At 49.3% G+C, this 27,290-nt stretch overlaps 1 protein-coding gene across 11 annotated transcripts in view; it reads right to left on the reverse strand.

Annotated features, from left to right (window-relative positions):
• CADPS2 (calcium dependent secretion activator 2) overlaps positions 1 to 25,931 on the reverse strand; it is a 616,089-nt gene extending 590,158 nt beyond the window's left edge. For all 11 annotated transcript variants that reach the window (XM_075857164.1, XM_075857163.1, XM_075857166.1 and 8 more), the window contains exon 1: positions 25,348 to 25,931. In XM_075857164.1, coding sequence (XP_075713279.1) covers positions 25,348 to 25,671 — 324 coding nt within the window. In that variant the 5' untranslated portion in view covers positions 25,672 to 25,931. The remainder of the gene's footprint in view (positions 1 to 25,347) is intronic.
• Between the last annotated feature and the right edge of the window lie 1,359 nt (positions 25,932 to 27,290).

The raw sequence follows: 27,290 nt of genomic DNA on the forward strand, positions 1-27,290 counted from the left end.
TGGGAACTGTAGGCTTCTTGAATCGTAATCTTCACCAAGCTTGCTAGGGAGATTTTTTTTAAGCTTTTTCCTTTTGTTTTTCCCTCCAAATAGGGCAAATACATTTTTATCTACTCTCTAGGTGGAGGTTGCATCCAGGTAATGGAGTACAGCACATCACAACATACCTATGTTCCTGCTGATCTTTTGGATCTGGATAAAAGGAAGGCAAAATTATTTCATGATCCCTGTGAAAGGAAGTAGCCACTTTAGGAATAAAAGGAGGGGACTAGAACGATTTTGTCCTCCTGGATTTTCAAGTAAGGTTTTATGATAGAAAGAGTTTGACTTTCTCCAATCCTTCTTGCTGATTTGATGGCGACTAAAAATGCTGTTTTTTAAAAAGTTAAAGCTCTTATGGATATAGGAGTTGATGGGCTCAAACAGAGGATCACAAAAGAGCCATCAAGACTACATTTAGGTCCCAGGAAGAGACAGATTTTCTTTTTAGGGATGGTTTTAATTTAGAAACTGCCTGTGTAAATCTTTTGATCCACCTATGTTCAAAAAAAAAAAATCTACCTGAGCATTTTGTTTTGTGGCAAATAGATAGACTTGAGGAAGACCACATTTCTGGGTTGGAGATTGAAAGATCTTTGTTCAAGGACCCTTCTCCTGGAACTATCTTCTTCCGTCTCAGAAAGCTGGTGGATATATTTTCTGTGCCCTTAATTTGGACTGCTGACACCGACAGGATATTTTCCTCTTCCTGGCTGAAAAACAGAGCGGAGAGAGCATGACTTGTTCCCCCTTGGTGACAAAGAAAGGATTCTGCTGAGATGTTTGTCAGACAATATCCTTATACGTTTCCATTTTACTAGTGGAATAGCTTGCTTTAAAGGTTTCCCATACTGCTCTCAGTTCCCTGTAGTTTGAAGAAATGTTCCCTATTTGAGGAGACTAGATGTCTTGGAAGTGTTTGTCTTGAATTATAGAGCCCCAACCTTGTTTGCTGGCGTCTGTGTTGACTACCACATATGGACAAAACTTCCATGGAACTCCTCCATTTAGGTTGTTGAGACACCCACCAGAGGGGAGGATGTCTTCACTGACACGGGAATCAATATCTTTGAATTTAGGGACTCCAGTTTGTGATCCCACTGGGATAGAATCAGATTTTGTAATTCCCAGAAGTGGAGTTGACTCCATGGAATGGATTGGATACAGGAAGTCATCAATCCCAGAATCTGCATCCCCTCCCTTACCGAACAGATGTTTTTGCTCAAAAACTTCCTGATCTCATTCTGTAGGTGAAGTTGTTTTCTGTGGTAGAAAAGAATATTGAAGGGAGGGGTCCAATAGTATCCCTAGAAATATTATTTGATATTGGGGAGAAAGATTTCAATACTCAAAGTTTATCATCACCTAGGATAGGTGGGGTAACTGCCACTAGAAGATAGTCGTCTAGGTATGGGATGATAATCACATTTTGCTTCCTTAGAGACGCCATCATTTCTGCAATAATCTTCGTAAACACCCTGGGGGCTGAGGAGATTCCGAAAGGGAGACAAAATAAAATTTGTAGTGAAGGATGGAGCGACCATCCTGGATTGCAAATCTTAGATATTTTCGATAAAATAGGTGGATCGGGATGTGATAAGTGGAACGTCTATGGCCGAGGGCCGTCGTTCAGACAGTCTATGACAGTCCTGGCCACGGATATCTGTGTTCTCGGTGACATCTTCCTCCAGGGAAACGCTGGCACTCACTTCCGGGTTCTCAGACTGTTTCCTGCGGGGCGCGCGCGTCCAGCTGTCGTTACTCAATAATTAGCCCAAATGGCTGCTGGACTATAAAAAGGGCTCTGCCCACTTGATCCTTGCCGGAGCATTGTTGTATACCTAAGTTTGTCTTGCAAATGGTCTCCCAGTGTTTTCCAATTCCCAGTGTTACCCGATCCTGCTGCCTGTACGCTGTATCCTGTGCTAACCTATCTACAGTGAGAGTCAAGTCGTGTCTTCCAATGCATCTACTAGTCATCTACAGTGAAAGTCAAGTTGCGTCTCCGCTACGGTCTATATTGCCTCAGGTACCCGTTCTGGACTATAGACATTGTTTTGTACCTAGTTGGCCAGCTGATACCCCACTACGCGGTACGGCCCAGTGGGTCCACACCACGCGCCGTGACAGTACGCTCAGGACATGGACCCCGCTGGCCAATTCAAGGGCCTGTCACCCTCCCAAGCCATGCATGCGAACCTGCAGGATCTGCAAGCACAACAGGATCAACTCTTTGTGGCAATAGACTCCACGGTACAGCAGCTAGGGGCGCTAGCTACTTCTTTCACTGCTCCTATTCAAGCTCCTCCGATCTAACCTCCTGCTACGCCTCCTGTTTAGATCCTCGGTTCTCGCTGCCATTGCCACCTCCGTTCCATGGAGACGCAAGTTCGTGCAGGGGGTTTCTGAACCAATGCCATATCCACTGCACTCTGCACGCCCGAGCATTCCCTTTGGACGGAGCCAGGATCGCCTTCATTATATCTCTACTTGCCGGCCAGGCCCTGGCGTGGGCGAATCCAATCTTGGAACGACAGGGACTCGAGACTTCCAGGGGTTCGTGCGGTTGTTCCGTACCGTATTTGAGTAGCCTGGACGAGTCTCGTCGGCAGCCACTGCTATCTTTAACCTGCGCCAGGAGGACGCCTTCTTGGGCGAATATACCATCCAGTTCCTGACCCTGGCAGGAGAATTATCCTGGAACAATGAGGCCTTGGTGGCATCCTTCTGGCATAGCCTATCACCCAAGATCAAGGACGAACTTGCTGCTTGACATCTACCAGCTGCCTTGGATGACCGGATTCTACTGGTTACTCGAGTGGACATAAGGCTCAGAGAGAGATCTCAAGAGATTCGACAGGAGAGACTGCTTCCTAGACTGGTGGCCAACTTCCCGCAACCCCTCTTGCCTTCTTCTTCTGCTCCGCCCGAGGCTCCGATGAAGGTGGATCGGCTTATACGGTCCGTTCAAGAAAAACAGCGCAGGTGCTCCTCTGGACTTTGTATATATTGCGGCCTCGCTGGCCATGTCGTGCGTCTGTGTCCCCAGTAGCCAAAGAAACCCCTATGCCTGGGATTGGTTGGAGACACAACCCTGGGCGATACAGCATTTAATGAGAACTCTCCTCCAAACTGTTCATTCCTGTGACCATCGTCGCTGGCGAGAAACCTCATCCAGTCTCTGCCTACCTGGACTCTGGCTCCGCAGCCAATTTCATCTACCAAGACCTTGCGGATCTTCTTCAGTTGCCTACTGTCCTGCTGGAAAGACCGTTGACCGTTGATCGTTGCTTTGGTAGATGGACTGCCTTTGCCTGACCCAGTTGTGACCAAGCCGTTAAGGCTCCAAGTGGGAGTTCTTCACTCTGAACTCATCTCCCCGTTTGTTCTGCCCAAAGCCGTCAACCCCGTGCTGCTGGGTTTGCCTTTGCTCTACATGCCCCAGTCCTGGATTGGAACTCTGGAGAGGTCCTCCAGTGGGGTCCCAAGTGTCTCGACCTCTGTCTGGTGCATGTCCATCCGCCTCAGTCTTCTCCGCATCAGTCACTGGCAGGGTTGCCTCCTTGTTACTCTCAGTTCGCAGATGTCTTCAACAAGAAGGAAGCAGAGACATTGCCATCACATCGAGCATATGATGGCCCTATCGACTTGGTACCGGATTAGTCTCCACCTCGTGGTAGAGTATACCCGCTCTCCTTGCCAGAGACCCAGTCTGTGTCAGCCTACATTATGGAGAATCTGGAGAGGGGCTTCATACGAAAGTCCTCATCCCTAGCCAGAGCCGGGTTTTTCTTTGTCAAGAAGAAGGATGGATCCCTCCGACACTGCATTGACTACCGAGGCCTCAACCAGATCACGGTGAAGAACAGGTACCCATTGCCTTTGATTTCGGAACAGTTTGATTGCATACGGAGGGGGCGAAAAAAAATTCCAAGCTAGACCTGCGGGGGGCTTACAGTCTAATCCTGATTCGTCAGGGTGACGAGTGGAAGACTGCGTTTACTACACGTGATGGACACTACAAATATCTGGTCATGCCCTTCGGCCTGTGTAATGCCCGCGCTGTGTTTCTAGAATTTGACAATGACATTTTTCGTGACCTCCTAGGTCTGTGGTGTATATCGATGACATTTTGATTTTTTTCCCCAGATCTTGTGACTCATCAGTGTCATGTCCGCCAGGTGTTGCTTCGATTAAGGGAGAATCATCTTTACGCCAAGTTGGAGAAGTGCGTGTTCGAAGAGAAGTCTCTACCCTTCCTGGGCTATATCATCTCTGATCAGGGTCTCAAAATGGACCGCGAGAAGGTCAAGGCTGTCCTGGCGTGGCGACGCCCCCAAGGCTTAAAGGGCCATACAACGATTCCTGGGATTCTCCAACTTCTACCGACTGTTCATTCCCAACTTTTCTTCTTTGACAGCGCCCATCTCCACCCTCACTAAAAAGGGTATGTATGCCAAGGTATAGACTCCAGAGGCTGAAGTCGCATTTAAAACCTTAAAAAAGGCCTTCACATCAGCCTCTATTCTTCATCATCCGGATGTATCCCTGGTGTGTTTTGAAAGCCAAGACGGTGGTATGTGGCTACTACTCCAAGTGGTTTTCTCCCGCAGAGCGCAACTACCTCGATTGGGGATCGGGTGTTACTGGCCATCAAGATGGCCCTGCAGGAGTGGAGGCACCTACTAGAAGGCGCAGCTCATCATATCCTGGTCTTCACAGACCACAAGAACCTGACCTATCTACAGACGGTTCAACGGCTGAATCCTCGTCAAGCCAGGTGGTCGTTGTTCTTTGCGCGGTTCCGGTTTGAACTCCACTACCAAAAAGAATGGGAGGGCCGATGCCTTGTCTAGGTCATTTGAAACAGAGGACACGGTGGAGTCCCCACAGAATATTATCGACCCTTCCTGCATCTATTCTGTTAACCGCCTGCAAGTTAGATACACTCCTCCGGGAAGGACTTTTGTATATCTGGCAGAAAGAGGAAGAATCCTTCGCTGATGTCACAGTTCCAAGCTGGCAGGTCACGCGGTTTCCCGTAAGACCTGAGACTTAATTGTGTGTCAGTTCTGGTGGCCCACGCTGCCCAAATACGTCATAGATTTTGTCTCCTCCTGTACGATGTGTGCAGCAAACAAAGTTGCCCACTCCAAACCAGCCGGTCTGCTCCAACCACTGCCTGTGCCCGATGCCCCCAGGCGGCATATTGCTATGGACTTTGTCACAGATCTGCCTCTCTCTGCGGGATGCAGTGTGATGTGGGTGGTGGTGGATCGATTTTACAAAAAGGCTCATTTTGTTCCCCTGACTGGTCTGCCTTCTGCTGCTCGACCTCTTCGTTCAACACATCTTCCGTCTTCACGGATTGCCTCTGCATATGGTCTCGGATCGAGGGGTCCAGTCCACCTCAAAGTTCTGGAGAGCTCTCTGCGGCCTCCTCGGTGTAAAGTTGGACTTCTCCTCGGCTTATCATCCTCATTCCAATGGACAAGTCGAAAGGGTTAACCAAATTATGGAGAATTATCTGCGGCACTTTGTCTCCAGACGGCATGATGACTGAGTGCAGCTGCTCCAGTGGGCTGAGTTCTTCTATAATAACCATACTAGCGAGTCCACCTCCTTCCGTCCGTTCTTCATCGTCTATGGCCAACATCCTCGTATACCTCTGCCTGTCTCTACTATGTCCCAGGTGCCGGCAACTGACTACCTTTAGGGACTTTCTGCAGATATGGCAAGAGACACGATGATCTATTCTGCTGACCGCATGAAGAGAAAGGCAGTCACTAGAAGACGAGAACCTCCCCAGTTTCTTCCAGGTACGAAGGTCTGGCTGCCTTCCAGGAATATCCGGATGAGGGTTCCGTCTTGCAAGTTTGCTCCCAGGTTCCTCGGACCCTTCGAGATTCTGCTACAGATCAATCCTGTATCGTACAAGCTTCGGCTGCCTCCTACCCTCAAGATCCCTAACTCCTTCCATGTCTCCTTGCTGAAGCCCGTGGCCCTGAACCGCTACTCCAGGACTCCTAGTTCCACAGTGGCTCCTGGTGATTCGTCTAGGACTTTCGAAGTGAGTGAGATCCTGGCCACCAAGAAAGTGGGAGGAAGGACGTTTTATTTGGTGGATTGGAGGGGATTTGGTCCAGAGGAGAGGTCTTGGGAGCCAGAGAAGAACATCAATGCCCGTCCTCATGAAGAGATTTCTCTCCCGTTCTGGCCCCAAGAAGAGGGGGCGTAAGAGGGGGAATACCATAACGTCTATGGCCGAGGGCCGTCGTTCAGACTTACCCTATGACGGTCTCGGCCATGGATATCTGTGTTCTCGGCGACATCTTCCTCCAGGGAGACGCCGACACTCACATCCGGGTTCTCTGACTGTTTCCTGCAGGGCGCGCACGTGCACGGCCTTAAAGGGCCAGTACACGTCAAGCTGTCATTACTCAATAGTTAGCCAAAATGGCTGCTGCACTACAAAAAGGGCTCTATCCACTTGATCCTTGCCTGAGCGTTGTTGTATACCCAAGTTTGTCTTGCAAATGGTCTCCCAGTGTTTTCCAGTTCCCAGTGTTACCTGTTCCTGCTGCCTGTACCCCGTGCGATTTTATCTACAGTGAGAGTCAAGTTGTGTCTTCCGCTGCATCTACTAGCCAGCTACAGTAAAAGTCAAGTTGTGTCTCCGCTACTGTCTACATTGCCTCAGGTACCCGTTCTGGACTATAGACCATTGTTTTGTACCTAGTTGGCCAGCTGCTACGCGGTACGGCCCAGTGGGTCCACATCCCGCACGGTGACAATAAGCATCCTTTAAATCTATTGTACACATAGATGCCCCTTGATTTATTAGTGGAGTAGTAGTTCAGTTAGACTCCATCTTGAACTTCCGAAACGTTACGCCTTTGTTTAAACCTTTGAAGTTGATGATCGTCCTGTAGGATCCATTCTGCTTTTTGATCAAGAAAATTTTTGAATAATGGAAGTTTTTTGCATCGTTGAGAGGTACGGGAGATATGGACTTCATTCGTAGAAGCTTTTGTGTATCGTTGATGAGGACCCGTTGAAGATCTTTGGATTGTTATGAAGTTACCTGAAATTTTTCTGGCGGAAGAGAGGAAAATTCTATTTTGTATCCCTCTTATATAATTTGTAGCACCCAAGGATTCTGGGTTATCTTGGTCCAGTCTGAACGAGAGTGTAGGAGTCACATTCCTGACATCATTTTGTGTGTTGGATCGAATTGTTGTGGTTGAGAAGAAGAAATCCTCGACCTCTTCCCCATTTCGGGGTAACTCCAGCGACCAGATTTCCCTCTACCTCTATAGCTCGGTTGTTGATGAAGTCTCCGAAACTGAGGCGTCTTTTTTGGTTTCTATTCTGGAAACCCTTTCTTTTTATCAGATGCAATCTCCAACAGAATATCAGGGAGTGGACCAAACATTAAGGACCCCAAGAAAGGGATAGAAGACATATTTTTTGTTTCCCCCGACCAGGTCTTGAGCCACAAGTCTTTTCTGGAGGCGATGGATAGTGCTCCATTTCTGGCAGAAAACCTGACCGACTCAGCTGATGAGTCTGCCAAGAAACGGGTCGCCATTTCAAGTAGAGTAAGAGTTTCTAGAAGGTCTTCTCTAGAAGTCTTCATTATCAAATGGTTTTCTAATTGAGTTAACCATATGAACATTGATCTTGCTACGGATGTAGCTGAAATGTTGGTGGAGACTAAGGCGGGTGAAGACTGTTGTAACGTCCGCAGATGTAGACTCCTCTCATCCTGCCGACGCCTTCCTTCCCGGAGAGTCCAGCACATGCGGCCGTCCTAACCTGCAGTGACCTACATGTTTAGAATTGTCTAATCACCCATTATCACCCTGGACTATAAGAAGGGCCCTGCCCCTTCACTCATTGCCTGAGTGTTGTGTTTTCCCGTGTCAGTCTAGCAAATGGTCCCTTAGTGTTTCACGGTTCCCAGTGTTCTCGTTCCTACTACCTGTATCCCGTGCTACCTTGCTCCTGTGCCTTAAAAGAGTTGGAGTCGTATTGTGTAACACCACGCTTGGTGTCTGCTGCCATGGTCCCATCTGAGCCTAGCCATCGCTACTGGCTGTACTACAACAGGTACCATTGCTCGGACTATAGACTTGACTTGGTACACAGTTTGGCCAGCTGCTATCCCGCTACGGCAGTACGGCCCAGTGGGTTCACGTACCCAAAGATCGTGACAGCGGTCCATAGGATCTTTTAGCTGTGAGGAATCATCAAAGTGGATTACTGTTTTTTTTTTCTACTTTTCCAACCGGGATGTCTACATTTGGAGTGTCATCCCAGGGTTTTGTATCTTCGGCATCGAGAAGTCTATTTTTACATTTTCGCGAGATAAATAGCCTCTTTTCTGAATCTTCCCATTCTGAAAAAATCATTTTCATGAGGTTCTCATTTATGGTTTTCCTTTCTGTAAGGCCTCAGAACATTTAGTCTTGGATAGAATGGGGCTGCTCTTCATCCTGAATACCCATGGTTTCTCTAATTACCTGTATCAGGGTATCCGACATTTCTGAAGAGAAATAGAATTTATTTGGCATAATTGCTTTTTATGGGTATCCTGCAGTTTATTCCCACAGGTAGCACATTTTGTAATTTTCTTTTTGAGATCTAACAGTCTCAGAGAGGGTTCTTTTTCCTAAAAAAAAAAAAAAGACAAGGAGAGGAGGGTGGGAGGTAAGATACCTGTACAGGAGTAAACAGAGTAGTACCCTATCACCATAGGAGGGACTTACATGACCCTGGAACATCTCTAGAATACCATCTGTGCGTTTATGGATCCTTCCCAATCAGTCATGTCCAGAGTTCCACAGTACTACACTTTTTATACTGTATTGTATAAGCATCAAATAAGCAATTATATAAACATAAAATTATAAACCCCTTTTAAAACCAGATTTTCACAGACCCAAAAGGTTAAAGAGTGACTACTTCCAAACTTTTCATATGTCATAGAAACAGAACAAAAAAGTTTGGGTCGGTGGGGTCTCGGGTGCGGAGACCCCACCGTTACTGAAACTAAGCTGCAGAAGCGCTGCAGAGGGCGCACCGACAACAGCCAAAAGGTGCAGGGCGCTCAGCTGAATGGCCCTGTCGAGCTGAAGACAGCTTACATAAATGTACTATGTAAGCCGTCTTCAGCCTAAATAGGAGCACCAATCACAGCCGAAGGAGCAATGCTCTCAGCTGAGCGCTTCTGCAGCTTTGTTTCAGCAATGGTGGGGGTCTCAGAATCCAGACACCCAACGATCCAAACTTTTGATATGTTTCTATGACATCAAAAGTTTGATGAAAATTTAGTTACTGTAACTAAATTTTGTAAGTTTCTTGGACAGGAAGTACAACATCTTTCAAAATGCTTTTATTACTGAAACAATTTGTTTGGTTCCCTACCAATCTCTATGTGCAAGACTATATCAAAATTGATATGGGCTGACAATAAGGCATGCATCTCCTACAAATCGCTCACCAAAAATAAAAACACATGGGTGATTAGGGAATACCCGAGGTTTATGATTATTATGTAGCATGCCAGGTATATCAACTGGCATGCTATTGATACTAAAACACTGGGTACATATTTAGAACACCCTTGCTAGTACGACTAATATGAAAGCCTTGTTAATCTCCTCTTGTTGGAAAAAAAAATCAATTTCCCACACGTGTCTCATCTTCCTCTTGACAATACCCCATAGATTCATTATGGGGTTTAGGTCATGCGAGTTTGCTGGCCAATCAAGAGCAGTGATACTGTGGTTATTAAACCAGGTATTGGTACATTTGGCAGTTTGGGCAGGTGCCAAGTCCTGCTGGAAATAGAAATCAGCATCTCCATAAAGCTTGTCAGCAGAGGGAAGAATGAAGTGCTCTAAAATTTCCTGCTAGACGGCTGCACTGACTCTGGACTTGATATAACACAGTGGACCAACACTGTTGCTCAGTGGTGCAAAGTCTTGTTTTCAGAAAAAGTAAATTTTGCATTTCATTTGGAAATCCAGGTCCCAGAGTCTAGAGGAAGAGTGGAGGGGTGTCAATCCAAGTTGCTTGCGGTCCAGTGTGAAGTTTCCACAGTCAGTGATGGTTTGGGGAACGATGTCATCTGCTGGTGTTGGTCCACTGTGCTCTATCAAGACCAGAGTCAGTGCAGCCCCCTAAAGCATTGTAAAATAATAAACAATCATAACTGGTATTGCGAGGTCCATAAAAGTCTGAACGATCACAATATATCATTATTTAACCCACACGGTCAACGCCACAAAAAAAAAACAATAATTAAAACCGCCAGAATCGCTGTTTCTTGGTCATCTCATCTCTCACAAGAAAAAAAAAAAAAGTGATCAGAAACTTACATGTACCCCAAAATGGTACCATTAAAAACTACAGCTCATCCCATAAAAGAAAAATATGCCCTCATACCACTCAATCGACGGAAAAATAAAAAATAAAAAGTTATGGCTCTTAGAATATGGCGACACAAAGTAAACGTTATTTTTTACAGTTAGTTTTTTTCCTTGTAAAAATAGTTACATATTTTTTGGGTGAAAAAAAATTAATAAATTTGGCATCGCCGTAATCGGATTGACCCACAGAATAAAGTTAACACATCGTTTTCAATGCACGGTGAATGCCGTAAAAACAAAGTGCAAATTACAATGGAGGGCTTGCTGATGAACCGAATGAATAGTGCAGTAGACTACGTTATTGATTTCGTCAAAACGACGGAACCCTTACACAACGGTGACAAAAGGAAACCATTTGCACCGGATCAGTCACCATTGAAATCAATGGCGATGCAAACAGAAACCTATGGTTTCCGTTTGTTTCAGATTGGATTCTGTTCATGGGTTCCCCTGACGAAAAGCTCCAACAGAACCCATGAACAGAGTCCTGACGCAGATGTGAACGAAGCCTTAGGTGCCAAGTGGTCCTAGATATTATCTACAAAGAACTAGGGTTGAACGATAAACATAAGATTTTCAGTTCTTTTAAATGCAGTTCCCATTCAATCAAAGCAAATGGAAAAAATAGAATTGAACACAGGGATCTAAGCCAAATAGATTTTGCAAAGATATCGATGTTTTACTCGTTTACCCATTTCCTTTCCAAACTCTACTGTACATCTGTGCTATTGTTGATACACCTGCTGTCTAATTCAGATGACTGCTATTGAATAGACAACAGAAAGTGCATTAATGCAATATTATAAATCAACAGAACATGCCTACAGGGCACAACTCAAATTACAATACTATGAACTGAATGCACATTTATGTAAGCACATTAAAAGGCACTACAGTATTACAAAACTGGAAGACAACTGGAATAACTTTTCAGATTACACAATTGAAGTCATATGCAGGAAATTACATGGCGGAAGTAACCCCACCAAAATTATCCTCGTGTGAAGGAGAAGCCATGGGAGAACATCCCTTATAACCCATAATAGGAAAACACCAAGGCCCCCTGCACACATAGCGGAAACATCTGCTGCAAATCTGATAGGGGTGAAAACCGCAGCAGAAATGATAGGTCAATGAAGCTGTTCGAAACCCATACAACTGTTAATCCATTCACTGCTACAGCATATTATGGTCTTCTGAAATCACCCATATCTCCCCTGTTGATGCCAATTGCAGAGACATTTATTTTCCTGGGCTGTTTTGAGAACAGAAAAAAAAAAAAAGCAGCATGCCTTATCTTGGAGCGGTTTCCACCTCTGAACCTACATTGAAATCAATGAGGCAAAAAAAATTAAAACCGGCAAAACACTGACTTCTCAAAATCTGCCTCATAGATCTTGAAGGAATTTGAAGGCAGATTTTTGCTGCCTGATAAAACACAAGTGTGAACACTGCCTAAAAAGGTACAAACAATATACGACCGTATTTTTTCCCACCCGTAAATACTGGCGTAAATACGGGTCCGGTGTCACACGTATTCCACCCGTTTTGCACCAGTATTTACGAACCCGTGCCCGTAAATATGGGTCCGGTGTCACCCGTATTCCACCCGTATTTACGGGCACGTTTTTGGCGGCAAAATAGCACTGCACTAATCGGCAGCCCCTTCTCTCTATCAGTGCAGGATAGAGAGAAGGGACAGCCTTTTCTGTAATAAAAGTTAAAGAAATTCATACTTACCCGGCCGTTGTCTTGGTGACGCGTCCCTCTCTTCACATCCAGCCCGACATCCCTGGATGACGCGGCAGTCCATGTGACTGCTGCAGCCTGTTATTGACCTGTGATTGGCTGCAGCGGTCACATGGCCTGAAACGTCATCCAGGATGTCGGGCCGCATGTCGAGAGGGACGCGTCACCAAGGCAACGGGCGGGAGACCGGACTGGAGGAAGCAGGAAGTTCTCGGTAAGTATGAACGTCTTTTATTTTTATTTTTTACAGGTTTATACTGATCGGTAGTCACTGTCCAGGGTGCTGAAAGAGTTACTGCCGATCAGTTAACTCTTTCAGCTCCCTGGACAGTGACTATTTACTGACGTCGCTTAGCAACACTGCCGTAATGACGGGTGCACACATGTAGCCACCCGTCATTACGAGAGCTCCATAGACTTCTATGGACTGTCCGTGCCGTTATTACGGCCTGAAATAGGACATGTTCTATCTTTTTCAACGGCACGGGCACCTTCCCGTGAGAAAACGGGAAGGCACCCGTCGCCAATAGAAGTCTATGAGCCCGTTATTACGGGTCGTAATTACGACCCGTAATAACGGGAGTTTTTACGGTCATGTGCATGAGGCCTTAGCTAGGCCATTTTTCTCTGAATGTGAACAAAACGAGGGCGTTGGGAAAGATGGATGTCGACCGAACGAGTGTTGAGCTGACAGCCATCTCATGAATATAGGTAGATTAAGGCTACGTTCACAAAAGGGCGAATACCCTGCGTAAAAGGTACACAGTGTATCCGCCCTGGCAGCTGCAGGGAATCCTGGCCGAAAAACCACACCAAATTGGGGTGCAGTTTTTCCGACAGGATGTTCGCTGTGTAAAAACACACACACGTTTCATCCAATGTTATCGCTGCAGCCTGTGATTGGCTGCAGCGTTCACATGGCATGAAATGTCATCCCAGGAGGCTGGTCTGGACGAAGCAGCATAGAATTCTGGGTTATAATTCTGGGCCGTACGGCCCTGTCTACAGGAGGGGGGGGGGCGGCGGCGTACGGCCCCGTCTACAGGAGGGGGGGCGGCGGCGTACGGCCCCGTCTACAGGAGGGGGGGGCGGCGGCGTACGGCCCCGTCTACAGGAGGGGGGGGGCGGCGGCGTACGGCCCCGTCTACAGGAGGGGGGGCGGCGGCTTACGGCCCCGTCTACAGGAGGGGGGGCGGCGGCTTACGGCCCCGTCTACAGGAGGGGGGGGGCGGCGGCTTACGGCCCCGTCTACAGGAGGGGGGGCGGCGGCTTACGGCCCCGTCTACAGGAGGGGGGGCGGCGGCTTACGGCCCCGTCTACAGGAGGGGGGGCGGCGGCTTACGGCCCCGTCTACAGGAGGGGGGGCGGCGGCTTACGGCCCCGTCTACAGGAGGGGGGGCGGCGGCTTACGGCCCCGTCTACAGGAGGGGGGGCGGCGGCTTACGGCCCCGTCTACAGGAGGGGGGCGGCGGCGTACGGCCCCGTCTACAGGAGGGGGGGCGGCGGCGTACGCCCCCGTCTACAGGAGGAGGGGCCCCATCTACAGGAGGGGGGGCGGCGGCTTACGGCCCCGTCTACAGGAGGGGGGGCGGCGGCGTACGGCCCCGTCTACAGGAGGGGGGCGGCGGCGTACGGCCCCGTCTACAGGAGGGGGGGCGGCGGCGTACGGCCCCGTCTACAGGAGGGGGGCGGCGGCGTACGGCCCCGTCTACAGGAGGGGGGGCGGCGGCGTACGGCCCCGTCTACAGGAGGGGGGCGGCGGCGTACGGCCCCGTCTACAGGAGGGGGCGGCGCGTACGGCCCCGTCTACAGGAGGGGGCGGCGGCGTACGGCCCCGTCTACAGGAGGGGGCGGCGGCGTACGGCCCCGTCTACAGGAGGGGGCGGCGGCGTACGGCCCCGTCTACAGGAGGGGGCGGCGGCGTACGGCCCCGTCTACAGGAGGGGGGGCCCCGTCTACAGGAGGGGGGGCGGCGGCGTACGGCCCCGTCTACAGGAGGGGGGGCGGCGGCGTACGCCCCCGTCTACAGGAGGAGGGGCCCCGTCTACAGGAGGGGGGGCGGCGGCTTACGGCCCCGTCTACAGGAGGGGGGGCGGCGGCGTACGGCCCCGTCTACAGGAGGGGGGGCGGCGGCGTACGGCCCCGTCTACAGGAGGGGGGGCGGCGGCGTACGGCCCCGTCTACAGGAGGGGGGCGGCGGCGTACGGCCCCGTCTACAGGAGGGGGCGGCGCGTACGGCCCCGTCTACAGGAGGGGGCGGCGGCGTACGGCCCCGTCTACAGGAGGGGGCGGCGGCGTACGGCCCCGTCTACAGGAGGGGGCGGCGGCGTACGGCCCCGTCTACAGGAGGGGGCGGCGTCGTACGGCCCCGTCTACAGGAGGGGGCGGCGGCGTACGGCCCCGTCTACAGGAGGGGGCGGCGGCAACGGCCCCGTCTACAGGAGGGGGGGCCCCGTCTACAGGAGGGGGGGCGGCGGCTTACGGCCCCGTCTACAGGAGGGGGGCGGCGGCTTACGGCCCAGTCTACAGGAGGGGGCGGCGGCGTACGGCCCCGTCTACAGGAGGGGGCGTCGGCGTACGGCCCCGTCTACAGGAGGGGGGCGTCGGCGTACGGCCCCGTCTACAGGAGGGGGGGCGGCGGCGTACGGCCCCGTCTACAGGAGGGGGCGGCGGCGTACGGCCCCGTCTACAGGAGGGGGGCGGCGGCGTACGGCCCCGTCTACAGGAGGGGGGCGGCGGCGTACGGCCCCGTCTACAGGAGGGGGGCGGCGGCGTACGGCCCCGTCTACAGGAGGGGGCGGCGGCGTACGGCCCCGTCTACAGGAGGGGGCGCGGCGGCGTACGGCCCCGTCTACAGGAGGGGGCGCGGCGGCGTACGGCCCCGTCTACAGGAGGGGGCGCGGCGGCGTACGGCCCCGTCTACAGGAGGGGGCGCGGCGGCGTACGGCCCCGTCTACAGGAGGGGGCGCGGCGGCGTACGGCCCCGTCTACAGGAGGGGGCGCGGCGGCGTACGGCCCCGTCTACAGGAGGGGGCGCGGCGGCGTACGGCCCCGTCTACAGGAGGGGGCGCGGCGGCGTACGGCCCCGTCTACAGGAGGGGGCGCGGCGGCGTACGGCCCCGTCTACAGGAGGGGGCGCGGCGGCGTACGGCCCCGTCTACAGGAGGGGGCGCGGCGGCGTACGGCCCCGTCTACAGGAGGGGGCGCGGCGGCGTACGGCCCCGTCTACAGGAGGGGGCGCGGCGGCGTACGGCCCCGTCTACAGGAGGGGGCGCGGCGGCGTACGGCCCCGTCTACAGGAGGGGGCGCGGCGGCGTACGGCCCCGTCTACAGGAGGGGGCGCGGCGGCGTACGGCCCCGTCTACAGGAGGGGGCGCGGCGGCGTACGGCCCCGTCTACAGGAGGGGGCGCGGCGGCGTACGGCCCCGTCTACAGGAGGGGGCGCGGCGGCGTACGGCCCCGTCTACAGGAGGGGGCGCGGCGGCGTACGGCCCCGTCTACAGGAGGGGGCGCGGCGGCGTACGGCCCCGTCTACAGGAGGGGGCGCGGCGGCGTACGGCCCCGTCTACAGGAGGGGGCGCGGCGGCGTACGGCCCCGTCTACAGGAGGGGGCGCGGCGGCGTACGGCCCCGTCTACAGGAGGGGGCGCGGCGGCGTACGGCCCCGTCTACAGGAGGGGGCGCGGCGGCGTACGGCCCCGTCTACAGGAGGGGGGGCGGCGGCGTACGGCCCCGTCTACAGGAGGGGGGGCGGCGGCGTACGGCCCCGTCTACAGGAGGGGGGCGGCGGCGTACGGCCCCGTCTACAGGAGGGGGGCGGCGGCGTACGGCCCCGTCTACAGGAGGGGGGCGGCGGCGTACGGCCCCGTCTACAGGAGGGGGGCGGCGGCGTACGGCCCCGTCTACAGGAGGGGGGCGGCGGCGTACGGCCTCGTCTACAGGAGGGGGCGGCGGCGTACGGCCCCGTCTACAGGAGGGGGCGGCGCCGTACGGCCCCGTCTACAGGAGGGGGGGCCATATGGCCCTGTCTACAGGGGGCACTATCTACAAGGGCGGGCTGTGTGGCACGCAGGGGGGGGGGCCCAGTCAAAAGTTTGCTATGGGGCCCAGTGTTTCCTAGTTACGCCCCTGCTACAAGTACCAGATGACTAGGCTGTACACAGGTCAGGAACAGAACCAGAAGTAACTGCACGGACTCTCAGGCAATCAGTGACGGCCCTCATCATGAAATCAGCCAATGGAAGGCATTGCTGCTAAAAAATAGAGCACAGCACGAGTTAGTCAACACAAGCTGTAGCAGCCAGGTGTGGTTGCATGCCCAATGAAGTCAGAATAGCATGACACTCACTAAGGAAACTCCAGGATCAAATTATGTCTCGTCAGTGACACCAGCGATGCAATGATCACCTAGTGACACTGCGTGACTGCCGAGAGGAAGTAAAAGAACAGAGCCAAGACGTGAAAGTACAGTGCTGGAGCACGGAGTCGTAACCGCACCGTTTGTGACAGAAGGTTCTTATTGAATGAATGCAAGCGGAGGTCTAGAAAACTAAGGAATTTATACAAAAAGTATATTAGGAAAATAGAAATATTTTCATGATACAAAGAACAGCATTTATTTGCCAAAACTGGAAAATCCATGTAAAGTGCCAAGTGCATATCCAAAAAAAAACACATTGTATCATGCAGTCATTTGTGGACTGCTAACTACACTTCCAATTCAAGTCTAACTCAGACGTAGGAATCCCCTTGAAACATACGGTGCAAGGACATCTAGAAAACATGCAGGTTTCAAAACAAGTTATTTTTGTTTCTACATAATATCAGTGCAGGGAACAGAGTAATTAATTTCATATCGTTAGGACCACGACCCTTAGGGCAGATTCAGACGAACATTGCGTTTTTGCGTGCGCAAACAACGCAGCGTTTTGCGCGCGCAAAAACCACTTGACAGCTGCGTGTGTCATCCGTGTATGATGCGCCGCTGCGTGATTTTCGCGCAGCCGCCATCATAGAGATGAGGCTAGTCGACGCCCGTCACTGTCCAAGGTGCTGAAAGAGCTAACTGATCGGCAGCAACTCTTTCAGCACCCTCAACAGTGAATGCCTAACACAATATCGAGAAACCTGTTTAAAAAAAAGTTCGTACTTACCGAGAACTTCTCTCCCGGCCGTTGCCTTGGTGAAGCGTTCTTGGTGACGCGCCTCTCTTGACATCGGGCCCCACCTCCCTGGATGACGCGGCAGTCCATGTGACCGCTGCAGCCTGTGCTTGGCCTGTGATTGGCTGGAGCTGTCACTTGGACTGAATTGTCATCCCGGGAGGTCAGACTGGAGGAAGAAGCCGGGAGTTATCGGTAAGTCAGAACTTTGTTTTTTTTACACGTTCATGTATATTGGGATCGGAAGTCACTGTCCATGGTGCTGAAACAGTTTAACTCTTTCAGCACCCTGGACAGTGACTATCTCCTGACGTCGCGTACCGGAAATTTTTTTGACGGGTTCGGCCAAAACGAGTTCGGCCGAACCCGGTGAAGTTCGGTTCGGTTTTCCGGGCTCGCTCATCTCAAAAGACACTCCGTTTGGATGTTTGGAAACAGAAAAGCACGTGGTGCTTTTCTGTTTGCATTCATCCTTTTGACAGCTGGTGCGCTGTTTCAGTCGGTTCGCACGGAAGTGCTTCCGTGCGACCTGCGTGGTTTTCACGCACCCATTGACTTCAATGGGTGCGTGATGCGCGAAATACGTGGAGATATTGAGCATGTCGCGCTTTTTGCGCAGCTGACAAACGCTGCGCAAAAAGCACGGACTGTCTGTACTGCCCCATAGACTTGTATTGGTCTGTGCGTGGCGCGTGAAAACCACGCGGCCCGCACGGACCCAATACACGTTCGTGTGAATCCCCCCTTAGGTTTATTATATCAATGCTGAAGATTTTTATTAGTGAAGCCAGTCATGTCTGCTGATCCCATTTCATACCTCATGATTATTTAGACTGGCCTTCACATACGGGAAAAAAATGACAGTTTTATCAGGGCTTGCTATAAAAAAATATATAGATTTACATTTGAATTCAACATTTCCATCCCAAAAAAAACAGCCGATTGCCAGCAGATTGAGAAATCCAACCTGCAGTGATCACCTAATCCCAGAATGGCTTTCTGAAAAGTTGGCCGATTGGGGCACAAACTTCGACCTGGTCATATAAGATAATGGTCAGCTGAAACTGCTGATTTCAAGTGTATTTCCAGATTGTTGGTCTTTCACTGGACACATTCTTTCTGGTTACATGCACACATGTAACTTAATGCAGAAAATCCGAATAAAAAACAGTAGACAAATGCAGGTATTTCCACAGGCAAAATCCTCACTTGATACAGAGGTTTTTTTATGCAGATTTTACGTTTTGATTATATATTGCGGATTTAGGTGCGGTTTTTTTATTATATAAACTTGTCAGTTGCAATTCTGAGCCAGAAATGCAAGATAAATTTACATGCTGCGGATTTAAAATTCTGCACCGCAGGTCAATTTTCCCATTGTGTAAATGAGATTACTTGAAATCTAATTTACGTTGCTGGTACTGTATTACGCTGCACAACTGTGCAGAAGAACAAACACGGCAGAGTGTCTGGCTTGAGAAAAAGATGCCACACAGGTGTTCAGCTGGTAACTTTATTATATAGTACCCACAACACACCAGTCTCATCTTCAACAGTAAAAAGGTGACTCCAGGATGCTTGCCTCCTAGGCAGATATTTAAGAAAAGCCATAGGCGAGACTGGCCAATAAAAAAGGAAAATATTAAAATTGGCCAAAGAACACAGACATTGGATGGAGGATAACTGGAGAAAGAGTTATGGACAGACGAAATCAGATCACAGAGAAGAACACAGGCGCAGAATAAAAAAAAATCTAACTTGTGGGAGGTGCTTTTGAGAGCATGGAATAACATTTCTGTCAATGGCTGGAATTTATGCGAATGGATAATTATTTGATGAAAGCAAAATTTGAAGCACTAAAACTGAATGTTTTGGAGTTTTTTCAAGCAGAAAAAATATATATTTCTAGCCTTTTAATTGCCTTGTAGTAAGAGTTTTCATGGAAATGGTAAAGTTTCTAGAGCGATTCCAAACTTTTGAACAGTAGTGTAGGATCTATTGGTTTAATATTGCAGCCTCATTTATTAAAAAAGAAAAACAAACAGTAAATATACACGTGAGCTGTTTTCGTAGAAAAAAAAAAAAGCAAAAAACAATTGTAGTCTAGTTTCATGGGTATGACAACAAATAGGTAAAAGGGTATGTTCACACGCGGAGTCAAAAACGTCTGAAAATACGGAGCTGTTTTCAAGCGAAATCTGTTCCTGATTTTCATACGTTTTTGTAGCAATACGCGTTGTTCGTGGCGTATTTTAAGGCTGTTTTTGGAGCGGTTTTTCAATGGAGTCAATGAAAAACTGCTCCAAAAAACGTCCCAAGAAATGACCTGCACTTTTTACGCGGCATCTTTTTACGTGCCGTATTTTGAAAACGACTCGTAAAATTACACCTCGTGGGAACAGAACACCGTAAATCCCATTGCAAGCAGTGGGCAGATGTTTGCAGGCGTAACGGAGCGGTTTTTTCCAGGCGTAAACGGGCCGAATTACGTTTGAAAACACATTGGGTGAACATACCCTAAGCTGTAATTTAGATCAATAGTAGAAGACATCAGATTCATCACTGTAAGGGTATGTTCACACGGCGGGGGTCCGTAACGGCTGAAATTACGGGGATGTTTCAGCCTGAAAACATCCCCGTAATTTCAGCCGTACCGGCATGTGCAGGCGCTTGAACGCCGCGTCAATTACGGCCGTAATTAGCGCTGCTATTCATTGGAGTCAATGAATAGCGGCTCCAATTACGGCCAAAGAAGTGACAGGTCACTTCTTCTACGCGGGCGTCTATTTACGCGCCGTCATTTGACAGCGGCGCGTAAATATACGCCTCGTGTGAACAGACAAACGTCTGCCCATTGCTTTCAATGGGCAGATGTTTGTCAGCGCTATTGAGGCGCTATTTTCAGACGTAATTCGGGGCCAAAACGCCCGAATTACGTCCGTAAATAGGCCGTGTGAACATACCCTAATGGTTTACCCCCTAGAGAGCTTTAATAAATGTAGCATTTGTAAAAGGAACCAGCAATTCATTCATTTTGTAACAACTTATTACCATGATTTACAAGGTGATACAACCCCCATCCGGTTTAATCACAAAGCAGAAATAAAAATATTTTATTCTCTATCAATACTGCTTCAGCGAAAAGTTCCTGCAAGGTACAATGGCCCACATTTATCAGTGTATGTGTGCCTTTTTTGGTGCATTTTACGTCAGAATAGGGGAGAGATTTATTAAGACTGCCGTTTCATATCCAGTCTTATTCTGAAGTAAGATGGAGTAAAATGTGCGAAATTTGTTATGAGGCGCAGGCTTCCTAATAAATATGACGCATTTTGGGCTGCCGAAGAGCCAGAAAATGAAATCTACACCTTCAATAAGCAGGTGTAGATATGCTTTTTGTGCCATTTTCAGTCTTTAAACTTACTACATTTGTTGGACCGCTATTAGCCACACCCTCACACTAAACCCCAACAAAAGTGATGGGAGGAGATAAGTCGCATATTACAGCGCAAATATTGTAAGTAGGGCTGTGAGATTAATCAAATTATTTGATTAATTCGCCTGAGAACTCAGACGATTCTGTGTTTAGACAGAATCGTTAAATCGATTTAATAATGGCGCCCCGCCACTGCCCTGCCGTCTCGTCGCTCTCTTCCGACGTTTACTTGTGAGTGAGGAGACAGCATGTAAGGTTTAGGGTATGCGCACGCGACCCATTTTCAGACGTAATGGAGGCGTTTACAAACATAAAAACAGTGTTATAATAATGGCGGCTGCGCGAAAATCACGCAGCCACGCATCATATGGTGAGGACACAGGGAGCTTTTGTGGACGCAAAACGCACACGCTCATGTGAATCCGGCCTAATGCTGCAGTTCTGTTGCGGACATAGTTTTCACCCGTGTTGAAGTTTGTTGGGTGCTTCCTGTATATAGTTCATTACAAGGCATTTGCAGAACTGTTAGCAAAAACGCAAGCAGTTCAGCAACAACTTTGGCGGCGCGGTCTTAACTGCATGCAGTTGGACATTATGAAGATGCAGTTAACTGCACAAAATACACATTGTAATATAATAGCAGCAGTCTGTCCATAACCAAAATATCACCATTGACTTCTATTGAAAAATGACTTGCTGCATAAAGACGCAACATAAATGCACCGTGACTGCACCGTGTGGCCTTACCCTTAGTGTGTTTGGTGCAACTTTGGAACTACTTTTTTTTTTTAAAGAAAATTTTTACTTTTTGAGATGCAGCTGCTTTGTATCCTGCATACAGAGCAGCTGTATCGTTTGCCAAGACCTGAATCCGTCAGTCCCGCGGACCTGACCAGTTCAGTGTCTCTGACACACAGAATCCACTGTAATCTGTCACATCTAAATTCATAATTGAAAGGTCATAGATTACAGGTGAATCCTGCGTGTCAACCTGCTTTCACTAAACCCATCAGTAACGCGAACCCGACTGGATTTAGCGCTAGATACAGCTGCACTGTATAGAGAATACAGAACAGCTGTATCTCAAAAAGTAAAACTATTTTTTAATAAAAAAAACTAATTACAAAGTTGCACTAATCAAATGGACTGGCCTTCTTAGTAAAAAAAAAAAAAAAAAAAAAAAAAAACACAAAGGAAAAAAATGCCTTTCAAGAGTTTTTCATGGCGTTTAAATGGCTGTCTTGCACCATATTTTTCTTTATCCTTCACCACCAGGTGCCTCTGCTGTCTCATCATCCCTATAGTCCCCTCGCTGCCCCTGATGAAGCTCACCCCACTCACTGTCCAGGTGCCTTTCCACCCACCATGTGCCTTGCAGCCCTGGTAATGCCTCCATACCTGCCAGTCATCTCCCTGCCAACATAGTGTCTTGAGGCACCCCAGGTGCATCACTGTACATGACGGTGCCCACCTAGCCAACAGGATCTTCCCCACTCACCATGCGACTCGCTGTCTCTAGCAGCACCTCCCCACCACCAAGACTGGTCTTGTTTTTTTTGTTTTAGTTTAACAAAAATCGATATTCAAATCCCAAAAATGGCCATAAGGTTGAAAAAAAAAAAATCTAGGATTACATTTTTGGGCAAAATCGCCCAGCCCGAATTGTAAGCGTCATAATTCGTGACTTTTCTGCGCTAAAATACTGGCAAAAATAAGTTGCTAAACTCCCCTCAATGTCTCATGTGCTCTGATATTTTTTATAACCATTTGCTCCATGCATGCTGGTTTACAAAAGCAGAGTAAAAGTGGGTGCAGCTTGGTGAGAATTTCAAGAAAAAGTTGCATCTCTACACCACAAAGACCCTCTGTAAAATTCACGCTAGAATGTCAAATCTGGTGGATGCCCAAGTGAATATTTCTTTATTTAATCCCGGTTTACACCTACGGTATTTCAATAACAGATTTATTAAAGAGAACCTTTCACTAGCTCATACATGGGCAGCTGAGTGCATCAAGTTATAGGCACTGCTGCACGGACCCTGGGGCACTTTAAACTACCTGTCTGGCCCCCTCCATTCTTGAGATATCGGTGCAGTTCTATTTAGCGCCCGATAAGAGCTGGAAAAAGGAGAAGAGTGCACGCACAGCTCTGATGCTGCAGCCGCAATGGAACAGAGGAGGAGATGGAGAATGTGGCGTGGCGGCGGAGCTGTGCGCTCTTCTTCTCTCTACAGTTCTTGTCAGACAGTGATGACCAGACTGTGTGATCTCGCGAGAGAGATTACACACCACAAGCCAATCTGACACGGTCCGTAGCTGATTTGACAGTCAGAGTGCTAAATATCACGCCCCCTCCATGAAAAGATACGCCCCACTGACAGTACAGGGCGTAATTTACATATTGTGCGCAATATATAAAACGGCACGAATATCTCAAAAACAGAGGAGGCTGGACAGGTAGTTTAAAGTGCTCCAGGGTCTGTGCAGCAGCGCCTAGAACATGGTGCACTCAGCTGCACATGTATGAGGTAGTGAAAGGTTCTTGGGTTAGGTTCACACATTGCAAAAAGGCACCGCACGACCAAAAAAAAAAAAAGAATAGAAATAAAAAACGCAGTTTAGCAATTCGGTTATTGTCCGTGCGGGTGTTTTTTTTTTCAGGTGAAACGTTTTTAAACATTTATTTCACCTATAAATATCGTGTGACTAATAACCACATTGCAAAACTGTGGCAGTTTGCTGTAAAACATTTGCGGTTCTGCCGTGCGGCACACTACTGCATCGTGTAAACCCAGCCTCATGATCAACAATAATTACTAATAAAAGGACAAAATACGTATGATGCTAAATTTAGTCACTAGAGATTAAGATCAGGGACCACGCAGCTGATCAATTGTACAAAAGATTCTCCGCTCAACATACTAGACGGAATGGACAGATCAGAGACATGTAGGAACAATAAATGTAGAAAAAAAAACAAAAAAAAAAACTGCACTTCTGCAAAGTGACAATCACACCATATAGTTCCAACCCATGACGGGAGCCATCTCGGCAGACAATACTTTATCAGTCATAGTTCCCATAAAAATGTGGAGCAATAATCGATGGCTTTTTCTCGAATGTGCATGGGCAGAAAGTTTGTTCCATTGTAGAACTAGCTTCAAATTTGTCTTGGTTGTTATGAATTAAACAGCAGCGATCATAAGCGGACACCCAGGTCCAGTAATACAGATCACTGATATCTGCAACATTTGAAGATCAGAACACTGGTCGGATTAGGGGCACCACTTTTCCTCCACAGCCAGCTTTATACTGGTCATCCCCCAAAAAGGAGAATGACAAAAATATGGTGACCACCAGCTACGGGTATCAGAGAGCAAGGGCACAGCATGCACACACACAGAGCACCCATGTAACTAGTGTGCCCATAACCTTAGGCCTGATGCACACGACCGTGTTCGGTCCGTGATATACGGTCCGCATGTCGGCCGCTTGTCCCGGACCGTACAAAGTACAGGGAGCCGGGCTCCTAGCATCATACTTATCTATGACGCTAGGTGTCACTGCCTATCCACGTAACTACTGTCACACACTAAAACATGATTACAGTACGGGACAGTAGTTCCGCGGACAGGCAGTGACCCCTATCGTCATAGATAAGTGTGATGCTAGGAGCCCGACTCCCTGCACTGTGTTCGGTCCGGGACATGCGGCCGACATGCGGACCGTATATCACGGACCGAACACGGTCGTGTGCATGAGGCCTTATACTTACACATTACCATGCCATACATGAAACCTGCACTATTTACACGTATAAAAGCTAGATGTGTAAACACACTGACAATATAGCCGTCATGAAATTTATTATCTGCATCTTGTGCCAATTTGTTCACGGTAGGGGGCATGAAAAGACATGACCGACATGTTGCACCTTAGTGCTGAATGAGAAGTGAGAATGACTCTTCCTAAAGGGCAGAAACGTATGACAGCTCAATGTAGCAACAAGTAACATCCACCTGTGTAGCAAAGGCGAATCGCGCCACACATGCAGCTAATCCATAGGTGCCACATAGCCATTTCCATAACTAAAACTGATTAACACCGCTGACATCACATGCACCTAGTGCCCCATTCATACCAGAAAAACATATGGCATTAAACCAACAATAACTCCGATACCAAAGGACCCCTTCCTGCAGCCACCTGCCAGGAGATCATTACATGGTGCCCATTTATTTCACATGATATCTGACATTACTGTGGAGATGCTGACATGAGAAATAGCACATGGTGCCACTCTGAGATATATATATATATATATATATACAGATGAAATACAATGACAACCAGTGTGCAGACCCCCATCCCTCAGAGCTTCTCCATACAGTATCCCCCCTCCTGCACCGGTGTATAGCCCAGTACACAGCACTCCCCACAGGTGCGCGACCCCTACACTATCTCAGCAGGTAGATGTGGTGAACAGGGCGCTACACCAGGCAGGGTGCAGTGCTGGGGGAACTCACCTTCTGCTGCCTCCTCGTCATGTCTGTGGGCTGCTTAGCGTTGAACGGGTAAGCGATGCACCTCATAACGAAGACATAGAGCTGTAAACGGTTCCTGCGCTCCTTCTCCTCCCTTTGCGCCCGCTCTTGCTCTTCTCTCCCCTCACTGCTAATGGATGGGCTAGGGCTGGCGGGTCTAGCCAGGGTGGCGCGGGCAGCAACGTCTCTGGGATCTCGGGGTGCAGCATGCACGGTCCGGTGAGGAGCGGTGACGACCAGCACATCTCTCCTCTCCTCTTCCAGTAACTCATCCGACTCTTCCTCGCTGGAAGACGGATCCAACATCCTCCAAGTGCCCAGTGACAGATCCTGCCGGACTTACTTCCCCTTTCGCTTTCAGATGCCTGCACTCTCCCCAGTGCACACACCTTTCCGGACACGTTGAGTTACAGGAGACTATTTCCACAAGGAAAGGGGGCGTGGTTTTGGGTCGGGGTCCCGCCTTGAGTGGGGGGATACGGGCAGCGCTGGCTGTTTCACCTCACAAGTTGAGTGCGGGAGCCGCTGGTGCACTTGTTGCGCGGCTGCAGGTCGCTCCTCCTGACTGTGTATGATGGACTGCTGCTGGAAGTGGGAGGGAAGCGGAGTCCACACTGGCTGCACTGAGACTCTCGCCTATGTTCACACGGCTAATGTTCAGGCTGAAAATAGGAGGCAGATTCCAGACAAAACAGCCTTTGAAATCTAGACATTTTTGTTTTTTGAAGTGTATTTTTAAGGGGTCTTTTATGAATGCATTAACAGTGGGAATTGGCGCTAAAATGTTCTGACAATGCAAGATATTTACATGTATGTCTCATGTTTGTGAGAGACGTGCCACCCAAGAACCACTAGGAAAATGCAGTAATAATGTACTAAAATTTAGCCTATTCTCTTGGGTCACATGCATATAGCTTGCAGATTTTTCTGCAGTAAACCTGCAGAGTAAGGCTGGGTTCACACACCCTATTTACGGACATAATTCGTGCGTTTTATCCTCGAATTACGTCCGAAAATACGCCTCCAATGTGCCGGCAAACATCTGCCCATTCGTTTGAATGGGCTTTACGATGTTCTGTGCCTGTCACTTCTTGAGACGTAATTGGAGCCATTTTCAATTGACGCCATAGAAAAACAGCTCCAATTACGCCCGTAGTGGACGCAGCGAAAAACGCCTGCAACATGCCATTACGTCTGAAATTCCGGAGCTATTTTCTCCTGAAAACAGCTCCGTAATTTCAGCTGTAATGGACGCTTCCGTGTGAACATACCCAAATACAGTGCCAGCAATGTGTGCATTTCAAATACGAAGGGGGGCTACTGCAACGGTCGCGGGCCGCCGCCATCCCTCATCTTCCAGTGCCCACAAACCTCTGGCTTCTTGCCAGCGTCTCCCTTTTCGAAGATGCCAGCACATGCGGCCGTCCTGCTCTGTAGTGTCCTCTAAGGTGTGCGTGCGCTTGTTTCCAGCCTTAAAGGGCCAGCGCACGCACATGCAAAGACTCACCCAATTATCCCCAGATCAACCTGGACTATAAAAAGGGCTCTGCCCTTCCACTCCTTGCTTGAGTGTTTTTATTATCTGCCCATGTTCGTATTGTAAATGGTCCCTTAGTTGTATCCTGCTCCCAGTGTTTCCGTACCCTGCTTCCCATATTCTGTATCCTGTTGCTGTATTTGTTTCTGAGCCTAAGCCTATTGTTGGAGTCGTGTGTGTATCATCTGCCACGTCTGGTGTCATCTGCCACGCAAAGAACCACCTGTGCTACACTTCGTGTCTGTCTGGACTCTTACAGGTACCCTTGTGCTAAAGACTTTTTGCAGAGACTGTTGTTTGGTCAGCTGCCTCTCCGCTACGACGGAGCGGCCTAGTGGGTCCACACAGGGCCGCCATCAGGAATTTCTGGGCCCCATACAGCCAAGAT

The sequence above is a fragment of the Rhinoderma darwinii genome, chromosome 3, assembly GCF_050947455.1.
Source record: "Rhinoderma darwinii isolate aRhiDar2 chromosome 3, aRhiDar2.hap1, whole genome shotgun sequence".
NCBI classification, from domain to species: Eukaryota; Metazoa; Chordata; class Amphibia; order Anura; family Rhinodermatidae; genus Rhinoderma; species Rhinoderma darwinii.